Genomic DNA, 12,385 nt, shown 5'->3' on the forward strand with positions numbered 1-12,385 from the left:
GCTTTGAAGCCCGGCAATTAATTTGGCCAGGAACAATAGCTACAGCTACCTTCCTTGCACCTCGCCGCTCTCTTTGAAGGTGCCAAAAGCTTGCTTGCTCACATGCTCCTACGAACGTATAGCCTCGGACGGCAGCAGCGAAAGATGTGTTTGTCACCTCGTGATTGTTCCTTCCAAAGGTAACCACACGGTGATCGATCAAATGAGACTATTCATAGGCATCTAATATTTGATGAATGGTGAGTCGGCCTTGCAATGTCTGAGCAGTATGATAGTGTATGAATCCTGGGAATTGATTGTAACGGGCAAAATAGGATTTGCCTATTTTTTGTTTGCCTTGATGTTTGGGGTATCAAAAGATATAGGATCATTTGGTCTGATGACCACTTTTAAAGTGGACCATTCTCAAAGCTATGCCTCGAAATGTTTTTAGTGGCCTGAGTCAGTGGAACAGGTGAGAGTGAGCTGCACTTTCCAAAGCAGAATCATACGCATTTGGACACTTCCACCACAAGTTTACTTTGAGCCGGCGTGACGATGTGCTTTCTGGCGCGAAGATAATCTAGATTAGTCCCTAGTCTCTGCACTGTCAAGCCCCATTTTGGTTGCTCCAGCTGGGTGCCTTTTCATTGAGCCCCTCTTGGTTTCTTTCGTGGCCAAACTAGTGGCAAATGGCTTATCCGGATGTGCCATTTGTAAGGCAAGATCAGGAGCGACAAATTTGACTCCGGGTCTAAAATATGCGTGATGCTTCCTTGGTTTCTACGCTCGCTATACTAAGAAAATACACAAGCCCATTAGCCCAATGATTACCTTTTGCTTGTCCAGCATAGCCAATAGGAGCATCCCATTGCCTCCTTAATCCCCAACGAAGACTTGACCAGTTCGGAGGATTCGAGACGATCTTTGCGTACCGATGGCCCCACCAGAAGGAGTTTATGCCGTCCTTTGAACTGGACGGTAGTAGTGAATAAAATGTGCTGGATGTTGTGACCTTTTCCATGCTCAACTACTCTCTTGGTGGTTACCGGAATGTTTATAGCTGTTGACTGACTTCATCTATGTGGTGATGCACCACATGTTTTGCAGTTTTTTCTTATACGCTCATGATGTACTTGATCTCTTTGTGTTTTTTGCCTGAACATCGTGAATTTGTAGACCAAAATAAGAGTCAATGCAGCAGCTGTGGATGATATCAGACTATCAGAGGTGCGGCTAATAAGCGCGCGAGCTCTTTCGTCACACGTTTCAGCCTCCCATTTGCCATGTTAGATAAGATAACCTGTCATTACCGCCATGCAGATGCTTGCGAAAATGGTCACGCTTGGAATCAAATGGCGTGCCTACAAAACCGGCAAGCAGTTCGTCGCTAAGGCTATGAATAATCTATGAATTAATCTTAGCTATATATCTGCAGTGACCCAGCAACACGTCACACATGGGAATATCTAGCTCGAGAAGTAAAAAAATGTTGCGTAGAAATGGACCTTTTCACGGCGCAAAATTCCAAACATAAAGACGGGATCGCGGGTTCGCAACGACTAGCATGGATGGAATTCTGAAGCAGATAGTCTTGTCAGATAGTACTGGTAGCGAAGCAGCGTGCCATGATTGAGCTGGCTTTACTTGTTCTTTGTTCCGATCAGGCTACAAACAAGCGTGTTATCTGAAAGCCCCAAGTTTATCGTTGTGATCCCGTCAGGAACACATGGCGTGCAAGCCCCTCCCTAATCCATTCCCACAATCCCACCCCAATCATGTTCCACGCACGGGTCTCTGTACGAGCATTCGGAGCAACACACCAAAAACGCATGCACACCCCACTTCCACAACCGACGCCGGCACGCCGCCGAGGCGCCGACGGCGACGCGACACGATCCAGCGGCCGTTTCCGGTTCCTCAGCCGGCCGCGCGCCGGCGGGGAGCGCGTGCATGGCGGACAGCACGAAAGCGCTACGCGCCCGGGCTAACTGGAACCTTTGGTGCTTTGGGGCTTTTGGTTTTGGAGACATGCCGCCCCCTGCCCCGCGTGCGCGCGCGACCCGACCACGCATGGCAGCGGCGGCCGGCGTGCCGACTCGCGCTGGCCTTGGCACCATCCGCGCGCGCGCGCGGCGCGCCAGCCGAGAACGGCCGGCAGCGAACGGCACGGCGGCTTGTTTCCGGCGCCGCTGGCTGGCCTTGGCTCTCCCGGCCGAGTCCGTTGCTGTCCGATCGCGATGGAAGAGCAGCTAGCTCCACCACGTACCTGCCCCCGCCTCCCCGCCTCCCCGGGTGGTTGCGCTACGCACTAGTTCTAGTACTACGCAGAACGCAGGGGGCAGCGGAGGCAGCCTTCGCTGACATTTCGATTGACGCCGCCTGAGCGCGCACGGCACGAGGAGAATGTGAGGAGCAAATTTGTTCTCTTCTGCTGCCTCATTTCCTCTCGATCGGAATTGACAAGTTTGTCTTGTGGCGTTGATGTGAATCACACCACTACACGTTATCCACATTGTTGTTTTACTCGGGGCAGTTAGGAGTGAGGAACGGGCCCGTTTATGTTTGTTGTATAGTAGAGTACTCCCATGCCATTTTCTACTGCATAGACGTGTCCTTTGGCCATAATCTCTCCTTTAGGGCGGCTTATTAGCTTGCAGAAATCAATGGTGTACTGACCTTTCAGGGTTCACCGAAGCTGGGGGGATGCGTTTTCCTGTTCACAGAATTTTTATCGGGGAAAACCAGTACGCCCGGCCTTCTCATGTGATCCACGTCCCTCTCCGTGAGAAAGCACGCAAAGTTGCCAGTCATCCTCTTATTTAAAAAAGCTGCAAACATATCACTTCCAGGCTAGCTAATTAAAAGGTGTTTGAACAAGAGGTTCTCCAATTAAAAAGAGTACGGTCTGAAATTGCACGCTCTAATTAAACAGCCATTAAATTAACGACGACCACCAACAGCGACTTGTTGGTGTGAACTGGCTAATCGTGCTGGAAAAGTGGAAATGTCACTGCTGATCGCCCTAGTACACAACAAACCGGTCGACGGCATGGCTCCGTTGAGTTAATGCCACCACACATGGCGCCCATCCGGTGAAGATCCTCAGTTCCTTCAATCGCCGCGAGGCAGCGTCATCACATGACAGGAACTAATCACCGGGGATTAGTTTATGAACAGTACCACCGGCGGTAACATGGAGCCGAAACCGAAAGGGGTCGCTGGACGCCGAGCGATCACTGGTTTAGTTTAACACAATGCTACCGCCGGTCGGTACTGGCGAAACGCCAGGACAGGACACAGCCGCTTGACGACGCACCTAATTATTGCAGCACCGCCAAGCAAGTCAACAAATTCAAAGCGCGAAATGAAGTAGGAGTACATGCACCGCAACAAAGACGGGGTGGTTTACGGGGGAGCTTTTTTACGGGTGTTGATTGGGTTTCTTTGACTAACGCAGCCACGCCATCACGGAAGATGAGTCTCGTTTCTCATTTCTCGAGTGTGTGTGTCCCTGTCCTTTTCGGAAATTGCGGTGCCTTGGTAAAGTTGTTGTTGTGGCCATAGGTGAGAGTGAGAATCTCTGTTTTCTCTGGGAGCGAGCGACATGTGTCGCGTTCGTAGTGACTCCACGACTGGTGATGACAAGATTTGAGGCTTCCGCAAAATAGTGTTTGATTCGTACTAAGGTAACGTAAACGCAAAGGGATTAGATTACAGTGTAATTAGCAGCGGAATAAATGATTACCCTCTTTGTTTGATTGCACTCTGTTAACGTAATCAGATTACAGTGCGGGTGTTGTATCTGATTACGGTGGAGGAGGAGAGGTAACAAGCTTGTATAGATATTATTTAGGTAAGGGATTCGATTACAGTATCAATTGATTACAAACCACCGCAACCAAACATATGTAACGGAATTCGTTACCTTCAATAATCAGATTACGTTACATTTGAGCCAACCAAACACCAACTTATTTCTTCGCTCTTTCAAGCGCTAGAATTCTACGTCAACTTATCAATAATCAAAATCGGAGAATGGACTAAATTGTCGTAAATTAGATCTGCTTGCTTTGCCACCAACTTTTTCAGTAAAACACATTCTGTACAATCACAGGACTTATATTGCCATGTGGGCGCGAACCTGGCTCCTTATTAAAATTTTGCAACTAGGATAGCCTGGCTAAATTCTAACCGGTGGTCAAATTTGATCAAGAATTATCAAAAGTACTGGCAAACTTTGGCTGTAATCTTTATTCAAACCACAACATGAGTCACATGACCGGAAAAGGGCAGTATATGCTTATGGAGGCAAAGCAGTCAAGCCGCAACTAGATTAGTGCACTGGCCCATTCCGTTCCCTTCTCCTTTTATCCCCATCTTACTTTTTCTTTCTTTTCCAAAGGCAGGAGTTTTGAGTAGATCACAGTATTCCACTAGCTAGTCCAATCATGGGATGTGGGATAAGACAGGTGCCACAGGCAACATGGTCCAACAAAAGCTGTAGCTCCATCTCCCCAAGTCCCCAAGGTTACCCAGGTGGTCAGGTCAGATTGTATAGTAGACGCACCCCGCCCGGCAACCGGACAGCATATAACAACTGAGCTATCCGACGGCGAACTCGTGCAGCAGGCTAGTAGTCGAGTACTGGTACCGAAACCGACGGCACCATACGCTCGGTCTGCAGAACTCGAAGACGAGCGGGCGCACAAGCAGAGCACTCGATCGCGAACCGAAACGAAAAAACAAGCCGCGACTAGTCATCTTTTCGGCCCGATCGCGAGCCACGAGCTGACGCGGACAGGGTTGAACCGGTCTCCCCGCCACCACCGCGGGCGGCAAATCTGGCCGCGCGCTCCCGTGCCCACGCCCCCACGGCAGCCTGCCCCCGCCACACGATGGCACGACGACGACGAGTCGCGGCCGGATCACGGGCCGCCGCCGCCCCCCACCGGCCGGGGGTGGACGTACAGGACAGGACGCATCGCGCGGATGCTACGGAAAAACCAAGGAATCGCGCGGGTCCTCGGCACGCTAGCTGCTGCTAGTGCTGGTGCCGGGCTCCCTTCCGTTCCACTCCACGGCGTGGCTTGCCGCGGCCAACTGGTCTCTACTGCGCTCCACTTCCACTCCAACTCTCCAAGTGGGCGGCGGCACCTCCATACCCGAAGAAGCCTTCACGGCGACTCCACTCCGTCCCGCTAGATCACGAGACGCAGCGGCGAGACAAGTTGCAGGGACCCGCCCCATTGTTGTCTCTGGTCTCAACTCTCAAATCGGTCATCTGAGCTGGACTGCTAACTGTTCGATTCGACGCACAGAGTGGCACGCACTGTGGCACTGTGCAGGAGAGCCCATGGCGGTGGTGGCCCGCCGGTCCCGGCGCAGGCGCACAGCTGTTGCCCACAGCCCCAAATGACTGACTGGTCCCGTCTGCCGGAGAACATCTCGGAAATATAGGACTGACAGACAGGTACAGAGAGACAGGTGCAGAGTTTGTCAGGAGAGCCTCGAGCTTTTTGCAGGAGAGGAAGGCAGGAAGCAGTCACTCACCGAGTCACCGCTGTTGTCTGCGTCTGCCAGTACGCGATGTCGAGACGTGCGCGCCCGAGCTTGTGCTGCAAGTGTTGCTTGCTGGTACACCGAATTTTGACCAGAATTATTATGGCTCTCCTCCCCAGATTTTGCATGCACGCGGAAAATTACAAGGAACCGTATTTATGAGCGCTGACGCACGAACAGCGGGCCGGGATCAGGAGGAATCAAAACCGAACAGGAAATGAAGGGAAAAGGCGAACAGAATTGACATCAGAGTGCGGACAGCGAACCGGTCAGAATCAGGAGACGAAACTGACGAGGCACACCTAACTTAACCTCGAGATTAATAGTAATCTTCATCATTAATTAATTTACTAATTCATCCATCCATCACTTCGTTTCGGAGGCGCCGCGTGCGATCAAGGAGTCCAGCCTGGCTCGATCGGATCGCACGATCGCTCGCGAGTCGCCGCTCCAAAAGGAAGAAAAACTCCCTTCTTCCTTTCAAGAAGGGAGCAAAAATTACAGCAGCAGCAGGAGAAGACAGGCAGCAGCGTCGATCAAGAAGGCAAGAACAACGGCGAAGCAAGCACCTTACAAGACCAGAGGTGAGGGTTGTAGTAGTCCAGGTAGTAGCCATGGTGATGGAGGCGCGCGCGCCCGCGATCAGAGGTGGGATCTCGGGGCCGGATCACTCGGACGGCGCCGCCGCGGGGGCGGCCATCCGGGGCGAGGTGACGGGGAAGAGCGGGAGCAGGCGCGGCGGCTCGGCGCCCCTCGGGGACGGGTGGAGGAAGAACCCCCTCTCGGCGATGGCCGCGCGCTCGGCCTCCTCGGAGGACGACGTCGAAGCCGGCGAGCGGTTGAAGGGGTCGCCGGTCAGCGGCGTCACCGGGCTGCTGAGCCTCAGGGACGGGAAGTCCAGCACGCTCGGCGAGAGGATCTCCGGCGTGGCCCTCCGCGGCGATGGCGGCGGGCCCATCGCCAGCGGCGCGATCATCTTGAGGTTCTTCATGCTGCTCCGCCGCTCGTACAGCTTGAAAGACGGCTTCTTGGGCCGGCACGGCCCGCCAGCCGCCTGGCCTCCACCGCTGGTCCCGGCGCTGCCGCTGCTGCCCGCGGCCGCCGCCGCCGTCGTCGCGTCGTTCTTGGCTGGCTGTTCGGCGCCGGTGAGCATCTGGACGACCTGCTTGAAGGACGTGGTGTCGGCCTGGACGAAGGTGGTGGGGAACGGCGTGGTGTCGATGGTGCGCGGGATGGGCCGGGGGGACGGTGGGAGGTTGTGGGGTTGCGCGCGGTGGTGGTGGGGGTGAGACGGTGAGGTGGAGGACGACGACGACGAAGAGGTGGAAGAGGAAGGGGAGTTGGGGTCCTGCCGATGAGGCACGGGGAGGAGCTGCTTGGTCGAGACCTCCATTGAGTGAGTGTGGGTTTCCTTCCTGGGTTTTGGCGTTGGTGAGGAAGAGGGAGAGGAAGAGGAGGAGAAGGGGGACGGGGAGGAGGCGACGAGGGGAGGAGGAGGATTTGAGTGGAGGAAGAGGGTGGGGAGGTAAGAAGAGAGGAAGAGCGGGGGATGGGAGTTAGAGGTGCATTGCTGGTGGTGTGAGTGAGACTTTGGATGCATGGTCTCTCTCTCCTCTACTTTCTCTCTCCAAAATCTGTTTCTTTTCGCTCGGGTTTCTTTTCTTGTTGGTTTTCGTCTAGTTTTTCTTGTCCTTTTCCTCTTCTTTTTTGCTCGGTTGTGTTGGGTAGTGTGGTGGTGGGGAAGCAGAAGGGATAACCTTGTGGACTGAACCTCATAGTTCCTGCTATTTACACTCGTCCCCATTTGGGTCTTGTTTTCACACTTCATCACTCATCTGTTATTAACTAACATAAATGTCTTTGCGGGACAGCTGAAATTGCCGGCTTTGAAATTTTGCTCTTTTGTGGTAAAAAGCGTAGCCTGTGTTTAATTTGATCCACCCATTGAATGGTTCTTATCATTATATTAAAGTAGTTGTTTTTGTGTTTTCTTTAACGAAAGTTAGTCACTGATATTTTGGAGGAGGTGCAGCCAACATAGATGAACAAAATTCAGAACAACTTGAGACAATTTATGGATTTAGATGGCTAATTGCGATTTTAAATCAATGATATCCCTAGACATACAAATATCATGTACTGTACAGAGAAAATGGTGATGTAGCCACTCTCCTATTGGCAAAAAGGAATATCAGGAAACGATACAAAATGAAAAACATCAAACTTATTCTCGGTGCAATATATAGTACATGGTATTTCATCATTATAAGTCAATTCTAGCTGTTCATCTAATCTAATGCGAGAGGTGTTGGGGCAAGTAAGTTCATCTACAATGAGAGTGCAAACGTGGATAGTAGAGGCTACAACGTTGTGAAATGGAGGAGACTTCGCTGGCTTGTTACCAGATTTTGAGAATTTTCGTACATGATGAACGGGGGCAAGAGGCACAATTGCACTCAGAGCAACGGTCGTTGCAAGAGTTGCTCATGGTGGTGCTTATATTCACAATCATAGGCGGTGAAAAATTATTGGTCAAAGTGGAGGACGGCGAAGGTTGAGGTGCTATATAGAAATTTGGGCAGGAGGATGGACAATCACGAAGGGAGATGATGAGGAAGAAAGGAGACGAAAGTTATTGGAAGGCTTTGAGCGGATGAAATAAGATGTTCATCTAGGAAGGTGGAGAGTGGTCCGATGACAAAGGTTTAGAAGGGTGGTTGAAAAGCTGTAGTAGTGATAGTAAATTTGCATGATTTAGCGTAACGAAGGGAAAGCGAGAAACATGTGAATTTACCGTGACGATGCCGTGGAAAAGGGAAAGCGAAGTCCGAAGACTACTGACGAGGGCAACTTCGCCGTTGAAACTTGAAACGGAGAAAGAGCCGGACGCTTGCTCGGGAAGATGCCGTAGATTTTTTTTTCGAGTGGAACGCGAGGAGCGCTTTAGCATTTGGGTGGTTGCTCATGGCTCATTTTTGGTCGCGTCTCACGCGTTAGGAACGGTCCAAAGATTCTCGTGTCCATGGAAAAGGCTGGACGCATTGACTTTAAGCTCCCTATTGACTGATCCTGGATCAGTTTGGTTTGAGTTAAAGGTGCTTATTTGGAGTTGCTTATTTTTATCTAGCTATTTGGATACCCTCCTTATGAGCATTGAATGAGGTGGACATTATCATATTTGCCCCTAGCTGTTTGGAGAGAGAGAGAGGAGTAGAATGCATTGAATGAGGGTAGAAGGTGTAAAGTGCACCTTCTAGTCCCCATAAGCAACTCTTGTGTTGCTTATTTGCTAAAAATAAACAGCCCTATAAGTAATCCAATAAGCAAGGGTGATTGATTTCATAAGAAAATTGCTTATTTTAAGTTGCTTATGCATAAGCACTCAAACCAAACGGTCCCTCTACCTACCGCTGCTGCACTCCTGCAGCTGGGCCACCACCAATGATTCCTCCTGTCCTGACCCTCCCTGGGGCCTGACTGCCTCGTACTGGACTCAGGACCTTTCTTGGGCTCTGCATTTGAAGAATTTTTTGGTCCTGCCGTGCGCGTGGCTCAGTGCTTCAGTTCAAAGTTCATGCTGTACCGCCCGGACCCGAGGATTAATAAAGTTTAGCATGTTATATCGATTAAATATAGATTAATTATAAAATTAATTGTATAAACGAAGGCTAATCCGCGAGACGAATCTGTTCAGTTTAATTAGTTATGTTGACTAATTAGGTTTAATAGATTCATCTCGCAAATTAGCCACGACTTATGCAATTAGTTTTATAATTAGCTAATCGGTATCCAAACATCCGATATGACTCGAACTAAAAATTAGTCTATGGATCCAAACATCGCGCAAAAACGAGAAGACGAGTAATTTTTTAGTGGAGACGGCGTCACATACGAGAAATGAGTAGAAATGCACCCTACTTTACGTCCATAGAGTGCATGTTTCGTCCATAGTACTTGTCGATTTTTCAATCTTCATCTGTACTCATCAGTTGCTCTCAGGCTCTCAGCTGTGTTCTATTTTTTTTTGACGTAACCACGGACAAATTCCGGGATGATTGTGGAAATCGAATCGTGTTCACGGTCCAAATTTGGGCGCACGATGAGAAAAAGGACGGGACAGAAAGCGGGCATCCAATTCCCGTTTAACGGCTACACGGGCGGCATCGGGCTCTCTATTGGTTTGACTATTCCCCCCTCCGGCGACCAGCGCCGCTCGGTGAAGCAGCCAAGCCGCTAGGGCACACGACAATTGCATTGCATGCCACCTGTGAGGGGGGAATCTTGGAAATGATGCTGCTGGCCACATTTCGTCGCTGCTGCAAATTAAAATGCGTGGAAAAGTCCGGTGAGCTTGTTTGTACGTGGAATGAATCGTGGATTATATTGATCCGGGATGGATGGCGAGCTACCGAGTATGACACGACGGACGATCTACTGTGCTCACAGTAACAGGAGATTGACCACCTAGCGTCTGTAGAGAAAAAGGATTAGTAGTGTTGATCAAGTTTGGAGCCATCAAATCGCATAATTGGAAGTTGGAAGTTCACATCGTAGCGCCAATTAATGGAAACGACTTCTCTCGTCAAACTTGCTATCATGATGAATCATTGTTTGCTTATCGAAGGAGGTTAAGCTTGCATTTGGAACACACAAATTCTGCACGGAAACAGTATGATGTCTAATTTTAGGAGTCGGATGCAGTGACGGCTATCCAACTAGCCCCGGAACGGGAGGACAGATTCATCTGGCGCTGGACTGCAAATGGTACATACACTGCTCGATCTGCCTACAAGATGCTACATCACGGATCCATACCTTTACGGGGTGCAAACCGGATTTGGAGTACACGGGCTCCCCTAAAGGCGGCCATCAGGCGGATCAGGCGGCGGCCATCAGGACGGCCATCAGGCGGCGCTTATGGACGGCGGATCGACGACGACGGCATAATCTGGAAACTCATGCTGACTGCCTCCTTTGCGATCAGGAACCAGAGACCTGCGATCGTATCCTCGTCTCTTGCTCCTTCACGCGGCAGATCTGGTACTCAATTCTGGTTGCAATAAACCTCCCTGCACAGGCGCCCGTTGGAGATCTTTCACTTCTCTCCTGGACTCAGCTGAGGAATATAACCCCACAAGGCAAGAAAGCAGGCATGGACTCCCTTCTGGCGCTAACTTCTTGGGAAGTATGGAAGGAGAGGAACAAGTGGGTCTTCAGAGATGGAGCATCAACAATGCAGGATCTCCTGTCCAAGATCAGGGCGGAGGCTGACCTATGGATCCTAGCTGGTAACGCGGCACTGGAGAGCCTGCGCACGCCTTAGCTCATAGGGTAGTTCCCTTCACTAGGTTGCCTGTTTTTTGTAATCACAACATCCGTGTAAACCGTGCCGAGAAAAACTAAGCAACCCATCAAACGGGCGTCGTGTAATTGTCTTCTACCTATTAGTCCAATAATAAGCAGCTCTTCTGCGTATTTGAGGAAAAAAATATTTAGGAGTCGGATGAGGCCCCAGCGTTCCAAGCGATCTCCCTAATCTTCTTATCCTTTTCCGCCAGGCTCGCAACCTCGGCGACCGGACGCGCGCGCGCGTGCACCCACAGTCCCACACCCACACCGCCACACGGCCGGCCAGCGTGGCCAGTGGCGGCAGCACAGGAAGGTTGCCCGGGCGCCGGCCCCGCGCGCACGAGAGGCCGTGCGCCCGTGCGCGGCGCCGCGTGCCGGGCTGCCCGCGCGCGCGCGGCCGAGGTGATCGGCCGAGCGAATCCTCCCGCCCCACCCGTGCCGGGGCCAGCTCGGCACGAGCGCTGTCTGGTCGCTTTGGCCGGGCTAATCATTAATTGTCCCCGCCAACGCCAACGGGACGTGCCAGCGAACGCCCTCGGTCAAGCGCCCCATCACACCGCCTCCTGCTGCTGCCGCCGCTCGTGGTGGTCTTGGTCTTCTTGGAGTGCACTTCAGCTCTGATCCGGCCCCAGCGTCGTCCCAATCATGCGGTGGTGGTGGTTCGGTCGCCTGGCGACGCCAACGGCGGCTCCAGCTTCTTGTGGCTGGTATATATTGCCGTATCGGACGTCGTCGTTTTCTGATCTGGGGATGCATGCCCACCAGCACGGAGCGTGGATCGCTGCGACTGGGAGTGTGCTCCATCCCATCCCGGGAAAATACCGTCGTGACCGGTGCCGCGTCTGCCAGTTGTAGGTTGATTCCGAGTCGTCTTCTGTCAGTGTGGTTGCACGCAAATGGCAAGCATATTTCCTTCTATAAGCACCTCCTTGTTGGGGTATGCATTTTTGTCAGACCCCGTAGATCACACCATGACAGCAGGAGTAGTATTCCGCATTGATGCCTGGCGACGAGCGAGTCTCCGGTCGATCTCCGGTAGGAAGGGAATTGAAGGTGTTAGCTCCGGCGTTTCCACGTCTGGGGCCACTAAACCTTCTTTCTTTGACCGGCAAATTAGGTGTGCAGCCAGCCGGCCACATCCCGGCCGAATCCACATCTAACAGTGGCCATGACAAGGCCATCGCTCCAGCTAGCCGGCCACACCTGCTGTCACCTTCAGCTAGCCCACACTACCACACTTTCCATTTTGGAGAGAGCGATCTAGCTACCAAGTGCCGAGTGCCGTTATGACTCCGATCAATCGCGCAGCCGCCAAGATCTCTAGATGCGTAACCCCGATACAGTCTGTAGCGGAGTGGAGTAACATGGGCCAGTGCTCTTCGATCCGTGCGCCCAACCTGGTAAGCCTCCTGCAGCTGATCTGCTGGCTTCCCCTGGCACTTCCGGTTCGGTTCGGTTCCATGCCTCGCCACTGCACGTCTGCACTTCCCATGGT

General features: G+C 51.9%; 1 protein-coding gene across 1 annotated transcript; it reads right to left on the reverse strand.

Moving 5' to 3' along the window:
* Positions 1–5,679: 5,679 nt before the first annotated feature.
* Positions 5,680–7,421, reverse strand: LOC101767479 (VQ motif-containing protein 4). The gene has a single exon (XM_004969882.4). The coding sequence runs from the start codon at positions 7,367–7,369 to the stop codon at positions 6,209–6,211; it is 1,161 nt and encodes a 386-aa protein (XP_004969939.3). The 5' UTR covers positions 7,370–7,421; the 3' UTR covers positions 5,680–6,208.
* Positions 7,422–12,385: the final 4,964 nt, after the last annotated feature.

Source organism: Setaria italica, chromosome V (assembly GCF_000263155.2).
Source record: "Setaria italica strain Yugu1 chromosome V, Setaria_italica_v2.0, whole genome shotgun sequence".
Classification (NCBI taxonomy): Eukaryota; Viridiplantae; Streptophyta; class Magnoliopsida; order Poales; family Poaceae; genus Setaria; species Setaria italica.